The sequence below is a fragment of the Podarcis cretensis genome (genome assembly GCF_951804945.1).
Source record: "Podarcis cretensis genome assembly, chromosome: 14".
NCBI classification, from domain to species: Eukaryota; Metazoa; Chordata; class Lepidosauria; order Squamata; family Lacertidae; genus Podarcis; species Podarcis cretensis.
This window is the reverse complement of record NC_137183.1, coordinates 21,971,274-21,986,316: the sequence shown is the minus strand read 5'-3', so window position 1 is coordinate 21,986,316 and position 15,043 is coordinate 21,971,274. Positions and strand designations below refer to the sequence as shown.

General features: G+C 47.7%; 2 protein-coding genes across 3 annotated transcripts in view; both read left to right on the top strand.

Annotated features, from left to right (window-relative positions):
- PLEKHO2 (pleckstrin homology domain containing O2) overlaps nucleotides 1-14,256 on the top strand; it is a 33,959-nt gene extending 19,703 nt beyond the window's left edge. The window contains exons 3-7 of one of the 2 annotated variants that reach the window (XR_013833216.1): nucleotides 296-412; nucleotides 6,282-6,386; nucleotides 9,278-9,376; nucleotides 11,788-13,453; nucleotides 13,538-14,256. Coding sequence is in view for 1 of the 2 variants with exons in the window: in XM_079954288.1 (XP_079810414.1) it covers nucleotides 296-412; nucleotides 6,282-6,386; nucleotides 9,278-9,376; nucleotides 11,788-12,963 (1,497 nt within the window). In the remaining variant the exon portion in view is untranslated. Of the gene's footprint in view, nucleotides 1-295; nucleotides 413-6,281; nucleotides 6,387-9,277; nucleotides 9,377-11,787 lie in introns of both variants that reach the window. The other variant, XM_079954288.1, reaches the window with a different exon arrangement.
- LOC307203455 (F-box/LRR-repeat protein 14-like) overlaps nucleotides 1-15,043 on the top strand; it is a 234,344-nt gene that overhangs the window by 181,784 nt on the left and 37,517 nt on the right. The gene's annotated exons all lie outside the window — the stretch shown is intronic.

The following is a 15,043-nucleotide window of genomic DNA, read 5'->3' as shown; positions in this document are numbered from 1 at the left end:
TTCCTTTGGCCATGAACTTAAATCACTAAGTTCCATTTCCTCACTCACAAGCTGCCTTCTGTCGTCCAGTGTTGCAATCTGTGAGCTTTTTACACCCTTGCAGAACTGCACAGCCTAGAACGCTTGTTGAAATGAGAATGGCTGGTCAAGGCCTGGCCAGTGGGCCTTGGCTTGAGGCAGGATTCGAACGCAGGCCGTCCTAGTCCAAGCCCAGTGCCCTCCGCACAACATTGCACCTGGTTTCATGTCCTAGATCAGAGTAACCCAGTACGTTTTATTCCCCCGCCCCTTGCAGGACGAGCAGAAGTGTGTCGAGACCGTGGAGCTGGAACGGTACGACAGGTGCCAAGAGTTGCGTGCCCTCCTGAAAAGGAAAAATCGGTTCATTTTAATCCGGTCTCCGGGTCACAAGGTAGGAAGTCCTTCTCTTTGTACATGGATGAATTGCGTTTATCTGTCACCCCTCCCCAAGAAGCCAGTACTTCTTGGTGCTGTGTACTTATCCATGCTTCACAGCTGTTCTTTTTCACAGCTCTCCAGAGTGTCATGCAGATGTATTGGCTTGAGAAGTCAGAGATTGAACTGAAAACCTTCAGTATATAAAGTGTGTGCTGTGTTGCTTTATCTATGGGCATGGTGTAGCTTGTTGAAGAGCTGGACTTTCCCATGTAGCAGCCTTCTCGTTCTGCCTTTTGGAAGGGTCAGACTTATGGGAGCAAACAGAGGTGATTCAGGGTTGCAGGCGGTCTGAAATATACTTGGAGTTGAGAGTGGATTTCATGCTCTTTATTCAGCTCATAATGGTGAGGAGGAATGAAAGTTCCCACAAAGTATCTGCACGTGATTGGCTAATTCCGGAATTCTCCTGTAGGCCAATCAGGTTCTGGATTCACTTCCATCTGGAGCTGGATTGGGTGGCTCCTGCAGACCAATCATACTGCTGCATAGTTCTGGGACCAATTAGACTGCTACATTCTGAATCCTATTGTTCTAGGACCAATCAGACTGCTGCATTTTGGATCCTATTGTTCTAGGACCAATCAGACTGTTGCATTTTGGATCCTATTCAACTCAGTACATAACACCGTCAAAGACCTGCTATGCTTTCTGCAGCAGGGTCCGTGCCTCTAGCATCCCAGAACTGCCCAATCAGCATGAAATAGAAGTTCTTTTATCTACTGAGATGAACCAACTTTGTGTTGATTGGAGCCAGTCAGCTTGAAAGGAGGTGAGTCAGTCACCAGTGGTGTAGCGTGGGGGGTGCAGGAGGGGCCGGGCGCACCGGGCGCAACATCTTGGGGGGGCGCACTCGCACTCGCAGCTCTCTGCCCCTACCTGGCTCACGGGTTAGGGGGCGCAAATTACTTGCCTTGCCCCGGGTGCTGACAACCCACGCTACGCCACTGTCAGTCACTGAGGATTGGCTCTGGGGGTCACTCTGGAGAAGGTCTGCAGGAAGAACACAGAGGGGGAGTTTGTTCTGCATGCCCCAAGGCTAAGCATTTAGGGACGCTGAAAACGCAAGGGGCTTCAGTTTCAAGAGAACGGTAGGTAGGTTCTGTTACGTATAAAGGAAATGCAACTTAAGTAATTCCAAAGGAAGATATTGGAGCACTCCAAATCATTTGCCCGTGTATGTGCACAGAAAATAGTAGATGGTAGCTAAAAGGCAACACAGATCTGCACTGATCATTGCAATGGATTCCTTATTATTATTGTTGTATAATCTTAGAATGGGCATGGCTGTGAGGGGGTGTGACAATGAGGAGTCATAGCTGTGACTATTATGAAGGGACCCTGCACTTCTGAGTTTGCCACTACACTACTTACTATGTGGCAGCAGCCCAGAGAACCAGTGGCTTCTCTTATAACCTCTCACTAACATTAACATAGGGACACGGGTGGTGCTGTGGGTTAAACCACAGAGCCTAGGACTTGCCAATCAGAAGGTCGGCGGTTCGAATCCCCGCGACGGGGTGAGCTCCTGTTGTTCGGTCCCTGCTCCTGCCAACCTAGCAATTCGAAAGCACCTCAAAGTGCAAGTAGATAAATAGGTACCGCTCCAGCGGGAAGGTAAACGGCATTTCTGTGTGCTGCTCTGGTTCGCCAGAAGCGGCTTAGTCATGCTGGCCACATGACCCGGAAGCTGTACGCCAGCTTCCTCGGCCAATAAAGCGAGATGAGCACCGCAACCCCCGAGTCAGTCACGACTGGACCTAATGGTCAGGGGTCTCTTTTCCTTTACTTAACATTAACATGAAACTTCTCTTAGCCACACACTCATTGTTCTAATTCCTGCATGCCTTGAAAGAACACACAAGGGGGGTGGGGTGGGATCCTGGGTCACACTGTGTAGGCCTTCTCTGCCCCCCCTCCCATCCATTTGTGCCTCCCATCAGCTGCAAATTCATCACCTGTATAACTGGCTCAGGATCACCCCTCACATGGAGGATCTCTGTACACTGTTGCAAAGGCATTTTGGGTTTTTGTGGAGCCTTTCAGTGCACAAATCCCTTTTGCAGTTCTTGGTTTCTGATCCTGCCTTGCTGAGGGCCAAAGGGATGCAGGGGGACCCATTTCAGAACGAAACTCTGTGGCTGGAGTGGTTGACTCACGCCAACGAAAAGTTTACTGTTCAGAGACTCCCCAACCCCCACATAGCTTGCATTCACTGGGAATCTGGCGCGAGTGTTGACAGGCAACATAATTGTGCAGATGTTATACTGGGCTTCCATTAGCAGGCCAGCATACACAACTGTGCGTCCCTTTTTTATTTTCCTGTTTTGGAATTGCAGCTGTGGGAAGATATATCAACAGAGCATTAACACACATTTGTGACACTTGCTCCTCTGTCCTGAAGCTTCAGCCCCTTCTACCCCCTGACCCCAAGCGGACTGCAGTTGCTTTTTCTTGTCAAGGGGTAGGATGAGAGGTGGGGCGGGGGGAAGGGGAGAGTCAGCTCACGGCTGAGGATTTGACGTGAGGGTATGGGTTCACTTTCGGAGGTGGGGGCCCGGGGAGAGACTCGTGCCCATATTGCATCTCTAGATGCTGAAAAATTGCCAGGATGCTTAGAAATTTCACGGCCTCTGTCGCGTGATGCGGAGTCTAATCCAGCTGTCCATTTGAAGAATATGCAGATCCAAAGATATTGTGCAGAAAAAATTCCAGATTCAATCCCTGGCTCTTCCAATCAGAAGTCTCATGGGATGGGGTAGAATTTTATTTGTCTTAGATCCTAAAGTGCTGCTGCTGGTCAGACCAGGTGTAGGGACAATATTCCGGGGGCCCCATACTTTGGTGGGTGGAGCCAGAGGCAAAGTGGGTGGAGCAAAGTACAGCATCACCTTGATACTGCAGGCTATACAGTGGTACCTCGGGTTACATACGCTTCAGGTTACATACGCTTCAGGTTAAACACTCCACTAAGCCAGCAATAGTGCTTCAGGTTAAGAACTTTGCTTCAGGATAAGAACAGAAATTGGGCTCCAGCGGCAGCAGCAGGAGGCCCCATTAGCTAAAGTGGTACTTCGGGTTAAGAACAGTTTCAGGTTAAGTACGGACCTCCGGAATGAATTAAGTACTTAACCCGAGGTACCACTGTATTCCTCAACAAGAACGTTTCATCCAGGAAAGCAAGAGGCATAATAATAATAATAATAATAATAATAATAATAATAATAATAATTTATTATTTATACCCTGCCCATCTGGCTGAGTTTCCCCAGCCACTCTGGGTGGCTCCCAATCAAATGTTAAAAACAATACAGCATTAAATATTAAAAACTTCCCTAAACAGGGCTGCCTTCAGATGTCTTTTAAAGATGGGATAGCTGCTTATTTCCTTCACATCTGAAGGGGAGGGTGTTCCACAGGGTGTGCGCCACTACTGAGAAGGCCCTCTGTCTGGTTCCCTGTAACCTCACTTCTCGCAATGAGGGAACCGTCAGAAGGCCCTCAGCACTGGATCTCAGTGCCTGGGCTGAACGATGGGGGTGGAGATGCTCCTTCAGGTATACAAGTTCAAGGATGCTTTTCAGCCAAGCAGAAGCACTTTATGGGGCCACATCAGGAGGACTGTGAGCTGTGGCATGGAAAAGGGACATGGTTTGGGGTAAAGTCCTGTGGACCAGACTGACAGGCTTGGAAGGCCTCCTTCAACTCCTCTTCTTACTGTTCTGGGCAATTTAGATGGATGCTGCTGCTGTTATTTCGTGGGGGAAGCGTGTCTGTTTTGGAATGCATCGAGTGACTTCTCTCTCTCTCCAAATAAAATGTGTGACTCCCTTCCCAAAACACACCTTTCCCCCGCCTTCATTCTGTGGGTTTCTAGCCAATGGCTTGTCATGGAAAAAGATGGCTGAACTATTGGGACACTCTTAAAATTACAGTAAGCTGCACGGGTTGTTCAGCATGGGTGCTCTCATGCTGTGATTTGCCAGAACAGCTTTTTTTTCCTGGCACTGCAGGGCTGTGTTTATAAGGGTGACTCAGACTCAGCTGGCTGGGCACTTGGGAGGAGCACAATGTCCATCCAGCAAACTGTCCCTCTTAGTTGTCTGCCTGGGCTGCTGACCTTTTTTACCTTGGTAGCAGCTGCAGCAGCAGCAGAAAAAACCCCCCATCAGATTTGCCTTTTACAGAGTTAGACCTAGCTCAGTATTGTCTACAAGGGGGCAGAGGTGGGGAAGGGACATAACTCAGTGGAAGAACATCTGCTTTGCATACAGAAGGTCCCAGGTTCAATCCCCGGCATCTCCAGATAGGCATAAGAATGTCCCGTGTTAGAAACCCTGAAGAACTGCTGCCAGTCAGTGTGGACAATACTGAGATGGATGGGCCAATATTCTGACTTGGTATAAGGCAGCATCCCATTCCAATCAACTATTCAGAACAATGAGGACTAGAATCTCACTCTGTTTTTAGAGGAAGAGCTGTGGTTCAGTAGTAGAGTATGCAAAAGGTTCCAGATTCAGTCTTCAAAACTTCCAGGCTGGACTGCCTGAAACCCTGGAGAGCCACCACCAGACAATACTGAGCTTTTAGGGTGTTATTGTCTTAGATCCTAAATTGCTCTTCTATTAATGCATGTGGCCATGGCGATTTCTGCCCAACCCCCCACTCCCTCTCCACTCCCCAAGCTCACAGAAACAGACGGAAGAGCACATGGGACTACAGAAGGAAGGAGAAGGCAGCACTGAAAACTGAAATTATACCAAGTCTGACGATTCTTCTATCTAGTTCAGTGTTGTCTACACTGACTGGCAGCAGCTCTCCAGGGCTGGAGGCAGGGCAGCTTTCCCAGCCCTACCTGAAGATGCTGGGGATTCTGCTTGGGGGCGCCACAGCCATTTACTTTCATTTTTCACACATGTGAACTATTTTCCAAAGATAGAAAGAGAGTTAAGATCCAAACCACTGATTTTAAGTGCTGTTAGCCGCCTTTTATGTTTTTACCGGTGTCTCTAGTAAATAACAGAGGCCCACGAACTCCAGAATTCTTTGGAAGAATCCAGTCACCCAGTAGATACTGGGCCAGTGGTCAACGTGTCGCTCTCTGGATCAACCCCATCAACCCCAATGAGCATGGCCATGGTCATAGAAACCCAGCCAGATGGGCGGGATATAAATAACAATATATTATATTATATTATATTATATTATATTATATTATATTATATTATATTATATTATATTATATTATTATTATATTATTATATTATTATTGTTATTATTATTATTATTGTTATTATTATTATTATTATATTATAATGATGGGAGTTGAAGTCCAACAACATCTGGAGGGTCATAGCTTCCCCATCCCTGGCTGAAAACACATTTTCTGGCTGGGCTAAAACTGAATTACATGTTACAGCAGGGATTGGAAGGCTTTGTCCCTCGAAATGTTTTTGAACTTCCAACCCTCAACAGCCTTCGCCAGCATGGCCACTAGTCAGGAATGATTGGACCAGTTACATCTGGAGGTTAATCACCCCTGGTCTACAGGAAAGTAGATTGCTGGTTCACTAGAAGGTGGCTGGTCCTCTGCAGTTGGGTGTGATCAACTTTTTCAGCCCTGATCTACAGCACAAGAAAATCTTTGTTCCTTTGAGCTGCCTGGTTTAGCCGTTGCCCGTGCTTCAATGGATTTCTCAGCATTGATTGAAATGCGGGATGGGCGTTGATTTTATTTTAAAAAGAAAAGAAAAAACACAAGCCAACTTTAAACCCAAATTGCAGTCCTTGAGTATAGTCCACACCTCTCTCTTTTCCTTTTTCAGGTGCAAGATATCAAATTTCAGGCATCCAGCGGGGAAGAAAAGGAGTCGTGGATGAAAGCTCTCAATGATGGCATCAACCGGGGCAAAAACAAAATACTGGACGAGGTAGCGTGAATGACAGGGAGCTGCTTTCTGCTCTGCTTCATACTAGTCCATCCAGCTCAGCATTGTCTAGCAGGAGTAGGGAAACCTTTTCATCCCTGAGGCCACATTCCCTCAACTGGCAGCCTTCCAAGAGCCACACGCCCGTGGTAGATGGGGCCAGAGGCAAAACTAGATGGAGCAGTAGATGTGACTCTTACTTTTGTCCAGCAGGCTACATCCCAGCCGTGCAGAAATCTGCACACACACACCTCTCCTTCCTGGAATGTCACCTACTGTAAAGGTAAAGGGACCCCTGATCATTAGGTCCAGTTGTGACCGACTCTGGGGTTGCGGCGCTCATCTCGCTTTATTGGCCGAGGGAGCCAGCGTACAGCTTCCGGGTCATGTGGCCAGCATGACTAAGCTGCTTCTGGCGAACCAGAGCAGTGCATGGAAACGCCGTTTACCTTCCCGCCGGAGCGGTACCTATTTATCTACTTGCACTTTGACATGCTTTTGAACTGCTAGGTTGGCAGGAGCAGGGACCGAGCAACGGGAGCTCACCCCGTCGCGGGGATTCGAACCGCCGACCTTCTGATCGGCAAGTCCTAGGCTCTGTGGTTTAACCCACAGCGCCACCCGCGTCTCTGTCACCTACTATCCGGAGGTAAAAGTCCCTCCTGCTGCTTCACCGTTTGTTTCTGGCCGAAGCCCCTTCTGCCATTGGCCCTGGCCCCACTGACATGTGCCCCCCTGAGGGTTTCCCATGAAGGAATGCAGCTCTCAGGCTGCAATAAGTCCCACACCTGCTCCTCCTATAAGCAGGGATATCACATGAGCAAGTGAATTTCAGGTGGGTGTTTCCCCCCCCCCCCCCAGTATTGCATCTAGCTCTAGGCTTGGTGGTGTCGAGGGGAAAGGATTTATTTTGGCCGGAGAAGAAAATCCGCTTGGGCTGGCCCTCCGTGGGCCTGTATCAAGGGCAGTTTTGGCAGCGGAATGTAAACTCTGAATGAACTTGGAGTCTGGTTTTCCATCTCCTCCCCTCCTCGCTCTCTCTCGCAATTAAGCCCAAAGGGAGATTTGTGTGTGTATGTGTGCAGTGTGGAGCTGTAACCGTTGAGAAGGAAACGGTTTCATAAGAACTAACCCATCCCTCTCCCACCAACAACATTTCCCCCTTCTAGCAGAACTGAATTGGCTTTGAGTGTCGTGGTATCGCCCGCTCCTCAAACTGAGCACAACAGGGCCAGCTGGGAACAGCAGACTAATTGCAGTTGCCTTGCAAATCCAAGGCGGGGGGGGGGGGGGGGAGGCTGAATTCAAGGCATTCAGGGCTCCCGTTACACAGGAAGAAGGAATTGCAGAAGTGATGTCATGTTGGGTGATGCTGGCAGCGTTTGCTGTATCTATGGAGTCGCTGCCAGAGGCGGCTGTGGATGCCCTGAACTAGTGTATTGTGAAGTCTGGACATATTGTTTTCCTCTGGTGGGTGGGTGTGCTAATGAAGTCCATCTGCCCCTTGCTGACAGCGTCCAAAAGGAAGAGTCTCCTGGGTGAGCAGGCTTCCAAAGCATCTAAGGCTGAAAACTTGGGTCTTTCTGGAAAAAGAACTATGTACGAGAAGAGAATCCAGAAGGGTGCTAGAAAAGACTTTATGGGGCTCTTTTCTCCATTGCTGAAAAATCTCAGCATGATTCTAAGGTTATTGGAATCTGCTACAGCAGAAAATCTTTCCTTATTGTATCAATAAGTCAATACATCATTGCTCATAACAATCAAATACTAAAATCATTTCAAAACTTAACACATCAAGCTGACAAATATGTCAGTTTATCAGTGCTTTATATGAACATTGTAACATTTAAGGTTATCATAAAATGAACTGCCAATCACAACAACATATTGATTAATGATGAATATACTATACATTCCAGTGCAATTGCATATCAGGGATAATATAACCACCAGCCCCTGCATGGCAGTATTATATGTACTATATAGTTATTTGGAAGTCAGGGCTGCTTCACACACAATCAGTCGATTTTCAAAAAGAGCTTGTAATTTTTAAATGTTTGAACAATGGCAGTGTCTTTGTGTGTAAATCATGCATCAGCCGTCCCAGCCCATGGACCCCAAATACCTGCTTGTACCACTCTGGCAAATGTTATAAACTTGTGACAGCCAACTTTTTCTTCCTGGTGGTAGGGGGCTCTCTTTAGCAGGAGAAGAGATGTTAACGGCATTGTTGAGACCCTAAGTAGTTTGAGCGGAAGGGTCTAGTTTGAGGTTGAAAACTGACATGTCCTCCTTCCTAGTATAAGATGAGAGAACATAGATATTCTCTCAGTGTTGTCTACACCGAATGACTCTTCAGGGTTTCAGAATAAGATTCCTAGGGTAGCTCAGTTGGTAGAGCATGAAGCTCTTAATCTCAGAGTTGTGTGTTTGAGTCCGACGTTGGGCAAAAGATTTCTGCATTGCAGGGGGTTGGACTACGTGACCCTTGTGGTTGCGTCCAACTCTACAGTTCTATGATTCTGTTATTTTTCCCTGCCTTATGTAGAATTGTTAGGACCTCCTGTGTACAAAGACTGTGTTCTACCACTGAGTTACAGTCCTATGTTCCAGAGACCTTTCCTATTGTAATGCGAGGGTTACTGCTCTCCAGATCAGAAGTGGCTAACTCTCTACTTGGTGCAGGGAGGATTGGAAAAACAAGGCCATCTTTTATATAAATTATACCTCATAGTTGTTTTTAATGCAGTGATTGATTTCTGTGCTGTATCAATTAATGTGTGAAACTTGGTAGTTTTAGCAGGGTTGGAAGGCTGGATTCCTTTAGTCTTCATCCATTCATGGGCAAAGAAGGTGATGTTGTTTCCCTCCTCTGTTTTCTTCCCTGTTTAAAGGTGAAGGTTGATCCAGACCTCTCTCTGGAACACGTGACACGAAATAGAGCAAAATTGGCTCAGGGCCGTCGTCCACCAACCAGATACCATCTCAAAGAGGTAATAATCAAGGCTAGAAAAAAAACCCAACTCCACTTTTTATGTTTGGTAGTCTGAATTCTGTATCTTAAATGCACCACAAGAGCCAATATGTTCAGCCTTTGGAACCTAGGAAGCAGCTGTATACTGAGTCAGACCATTGGTTCAACCACCTCAGTACTGTCTGCACTAATTGGCAGTGGCTCCTCAGGGTCTCAAGCAGGAGTCTCTCTCATCCCCAACTGCAGTTGCTGAGGATTGAACCTGGGACCATCTGCATTCACAGCTATGCGCTATGGCAGGCATGGCCAAACTTGGCCCTCCAGCTGTTTTGGGACTACAACTCCCATCATCCCTAGCTAAAAGGACCAGTGGTCAGGGATGATAGGAACTGTAGTCTCTAAACAGCTGGAGGGCAAGTTTGGCCATGCTTACGCTATGGCTTTCCCCCTGTAAACAATTTCCTGGCACGTAGCCACATTAGTTTCTTGCAGTGAAAACAATCAGAATATATTGTGTCACCTTAAAGATGAACAGAGTCATTACAGCAAATATTAAATTTGTTAGCTGAGAGTCTTTGTCTTTGCATGTATATGTGTGAAATATATAGTGCTATTTTTCTAGAAAAAGAGGTGCCGGAACTCACTGTGAACACCTCCCTTGTTCTCTTAGAATGGCAGTTGTGCACAACTGACGTGCCGGAACTCAGTTCCGGCTGAAAAAGAGTTCTGGAAGTATATGTTCTGTTATATTATATGGTATATGATTAATTTTGGACAAGGGAATTATATATAGCACATTTTCCTGTCCCCTCACCTCCAGATCTGTAGTAAATTTTGCATATAAGTTATTTATGCTGCAAGCTATGGGGTCAAGCCTTGGACTCTCATGCCGCCCCTCTCCTGTGCACAGAACCTTGCAATTTGGTGCTTATATTTAGTCCAAATGTTTCTAGGTAGCTGCTTGGCAGAAGCCTCTGAAACTGCTAGCCAACAAGCCAAATCCAAATGATAGTAAAACGATCATAAATCAAGGTTAAACATGTACACGATTTAAAAATCGATAATAACCAGTAGAGTGAAAGTGAATTGCCAGAGCATCACAATCCCTCCAAACTGAAAGCCCAAAGGAATAAAACAGTCACCACGGACGCCCTCACTGATGGTGAGAGGATGCACAAGGATTTAAATGATGACCTCAATAGGCAGGAAAGGTGCATATTGGAGGGATGGCCCTCCTGGGCAAGAGAAGGCTCTACTCATGTAAACCACCCACAGCCTTAAGCCAACATGGTTTCTTTAAGACGTTTTGGACAGCACAACCATGCTGCCTGCGGATTATGGACGTTGCGGTCCAAAACATCTGTCAAGCACCAGGTTAGTGAAGGCTGATGTAAGGGACCCATGTGACATACTTTCCAGACAACAGTTCTATGTTGGAAGGAATACAATAAAACCAAGGTTACTGTTGTCCGACAGCAGTGCTGGAAGGACCTCTGTAGTCCTTGGTTCATGTTTGAGGTTCTGCATAAGGAGGGAAGATGAGATCAGGTCTCACTCTTGTGTCTGCCTACATGCTGTGTGAACCTGCCACATTAAGGAAAACTTAACTAAAATAAAAAATAAATGCATGGTGGTCAGTAAGGGAAAACTAGTGGTGCATACTCAGGGCCTGTGTCAGATGCCTGATTTTAGCTCTGTAGTACAGTGGTACCTCTGGTTGCAGACGGGATCCATTCCAGAGCTCTGGCCGGATCCCAAGGTTTCTGCAACTAGAGGTGCTGCTTCTGCACATGCACATGGTGTGATATAGCGCTTCTGTGCATGCACGTGGTGCATAGAGCACTTCTGCGCATGCCGCTTTTGCAACCCAAAGTTTACGTTACCCGAGGGTAGCATAAGCCGAGGGAGGACTGTAATTGCCTTTTTGGTTTCAGGAGTTCCTAAACTGTTCTTTGAAAGCCAGGTGGCTCAAAGGACTGATTATCATGTAAATCTTCTTTTAATGTGCTCTTCTGATGAAAAACCTCCTACAGCAGCTTACATATAGCAATAAAAGCCAGACAATCCCCGCTGTAGGCTTGCAATCTAGAATACATGACACAAAAGGAAAAAGGGATCTGGAGAGGGGAAAAACAAGCAAGGGTCACTTAAAAAGAAAAAGTATGTCTTGTAATGAGCAGGTGAAATGGAGATGGTTCAGGGAGAGGAGGAGCCAAATGTAGCTGGTCTCCCAGCAGAGCTGATGGGGCGGTTCTGCTTACTTTCTTTCTCTTAGCTGCAGCCTGATAGAATGGCTGCTGCCAACAGACAGTTGTGGGAGGGAGGAGCCTGGTGGAGCTATTGTCTCAGTTGCTGGGGTGGCCCTGCTTCCCATCTCCCTTTCTGCTGCAGCCTGATGCCCAACATCTGTCTTGTTGTTTCCTTGCCTAGGTTGCCAGTGGGGTATCAGATGGGATTCTGAGGCTTGACCTGGATGTACCAGACAGCGGTCCTCCATCCATCATGGTGGACACAAGCGAGGCTGCTGACGTTCCTCTTCCGAAGGAAACTCCCAAACCACCCATGCCACCTACGAAACCACCTATGCCTCCTTCGGAGAAGCCGAGCACCGACTCCGCACCCAAAGATGTAGAAGCCAAGAAGCGCCCCGTGCCTCCTGTGAAGCCTCTTAAGGAAACCACAGCACCCAGTGACAACGCAGACTCCGCGGAAGAAGAAGATGTTGCTGCTACAGGCGATGACGCCGAAGAACCTGAAGCCACTCTAGATGGAGAGGACCTAACAGAGGCCCACAAAAACGCTCCCAAAGTTCCAGTTCCTCCCCCAAAGATCTTATCTGATAAGATGAAGGTGACATGGGACAGTCCAGCTTCTGAGCAGCTGGAGGACGAGGCCGTTGATCTGTCTGTGCACGGAAGTAAAGAAAATTTATCTGAAGCAGCCAAGGAGTTGCTGAAACCTCCAGCTCCTCCTCCTAAGGTTCTGTCAGAGAAGTTGAGAGCCAGCATGAAATTGAACAGGAACAGCTCAGAGGTGGATTCTTCTGAAAGCGGACGCCCACCTGATGTCCCGAACGGTGAAAGCCCCGGTGTTGCTGGCGATGAAACCTCTGAGACTGTTTCCCAAGATGGAGAGGAGCAGGGAGAAGCTTTGTCAGAGCAAGAAGCAAAAAAGGAGAGTTTGGACTTGGCGACTAAAGATCAGCTGGAACCTGAAGGAAACCCTCCAGTTACCAAGCCTCGCTGTGCCTCCCTAGGGGACCTGCTGTTGGAACCAGCCAAGAAGCCCCTTCTGGGACCACTCCTCCAGCGGGGAGCTGCCTCCAAAGTGGCCCAGATGGAGAGGAAAGTGGCCAGCGAGCAGGAAAGAACAGAGAACCTTCTGAAGGAGGTTTTGCGGGGGGGATTTGAACAGGCCCAGGATGGCAGCAACGGGCCTCCGATCTATGCTGAGACGTTGCTCAACGAGGCGGCAAAGCAGCTCCAGCAAGCCTCGCAGGTCTTGCAAGAGATCAGAGATTTAGGAGAACTGAAAAAGGAACCGGCCGAGCTTCGGAAAGGGGCGCAGAAGGATCTAGTGACTCTGTATAGGAGAAGTGCTCCCTGAAAAGAAGGCGCTTCTGCTTTTTGTGGCTTAGCTGAAATGTTGCCATATCGCAGCACAACTTTCCACTATTCCGCTAGGTCGGTGTTTTGAAAACTGGGGGATGTCATCTTGCTGCACACTGCTAAGAAGGAGGGGGGAACGTAATCTTAAAGTATCGCTCTGATGAGCTCAAGCTGTGGGCTGGAACTCCCTGGTGGGTCATGTGGCAGCAGCAGGGGGGTTAAGAGGACAAGGGAAGGGCTTCTCTCTGGTCTTTTTCTTGCTCTCTTGGAGACTCTTTGCAGCAGTTCTGCAAGCAGCAACTGAAAGCCTAGGTAATCTGATGGTTATTTACTTCCTGGCAAGAGAGTAGAGAAAAAACAGGGATGGGACACCTCCTGAAACCCACCTTTAATAGCCATTTGTCCTGACCCACAAGATTCTTGCAAGTGGAAGTGATAACACAAACTCTAGCACATGAGAATCTCCATAAACCTACCAGCTAAAGCAGGTGGTTGGTCTGAGGCTGGGAAAAGTAAGTTGTTGTTTTTAAGAGAGATGGAGGCAAAGTAAGCTATTAAAAGAGATGGAGCAGGGGGAGTCTCCAAAGTTTGGGAACTGCCAGTTTATGGAAACAGGGTGTGAAGAGTCACTAACTACTTGCTGCCGAGACTCCAGTCAGAGACTTAAGCAAGCACTTAGGGGATGTGGATCGTAACCTTCTTGCATTCCAGCAATGGCAGAATTCCTATGCTTGCCAGGCTAGCCATCCACTGTAAATTGCAGAGGATGGGGTGCATGGCACTCCCCCACAGGAAGCCAACGCATGCACAGCTCTCCCCAACTCTGTTTTGTTTTTTAATGTGGAGATGACCTTACTGTGTGTTCCGTTAGATGCGCAGTGAAGGAGGAGAGGGCATGCGCCTTCATTCCCACCATGCAAATGGTGCAGCAGCTTTGGCAACCATATGAACAAGGGGCTAATGTTAGGAAAATGACCCTTGCAAGACACATGAGCATAGGCACCCCCCCAACCCCCAGTATTACTATTTCTACACACCTGCTCCCCCTCCCCAATGAAATTAATGCTATCCATTTCCAGGACTCGTGATATCAGAATGACTTACTTTCAGTTCTGTTTAGTTGCTTTTTTCTCATGTGAGCTCTTTTTGCACTCTGGGGCCTGAAGTGTGGGAACCTCGTGCTTAACATTTTCCTCAGATGCTTCTTTTAACATTCACATGTCATTAAAAAAACAACAACAATTGTGCGGGCATTAAATTGGCACCACATTAATAAACAAGCGAATGGTGACTAATCATTTGCAGTGCAGGCTAGGTGGCAGGAAACAGTGGTACTTAGTACAGTGGTGCCCCACAAGACGAACGCCTCGCAAGACGGAAAACCCGCTAGACGAAAGGGTTTTCCGTTTTGGAGGCGCTTCGCAAAACGAATTTCCCTATGGGCTTGCTTCGCAAGACGAAAATGTCTTGCGAGTTCCTGCGGGTTTTTTTCCCTCCCCCCCCCTTTTTCTAAGCCGCTAAACCGCTTATCAGCTGATCCGCTAAGCCGCTAAAAGCCGCTAAGCTGCTAATAGCGCTAATCCGCTAAGCCGTCAATGGGCTTGCTTCGCAAGACAAAAAAACCGCTAGACGAAGAGACTCGCGGAACGGATTAATTTCGTCTTGCGAGGCACCACTGTACCTATGACCCTGGCTGGCTTTCCTGGAGGAGGCCCCTTACCCCCAGCCCCTCAAATGGCCAGCTAGCAAAGCCTTGCCATGGATTTCATTTTATCTGTACACTGGCAAGCAAGCGGGGTGGCGTGGAGGCAGAGAAGGATGCATCAGTTTTCACGGGAGGAAGAGAGATTTCTCGTTGGGGCTTCTTGTTGCTGACTTCTAGCACAGTGGCCCTGTGCTCTTGCTGAATACACCATGCAACTATTCCTGCAGGGTAAACGAGGAAAATGAGTGAGGTGAACAATGATTTAACAAAGCCCAAAGGGACGGGCTTAGCTCATTTTTGTTTTTTCTGCACCTTTGAGGGTTGGAACCCCCTCCTCAAAAGGAAGGGAGGAAGGTAGAATTCTTCATATTCT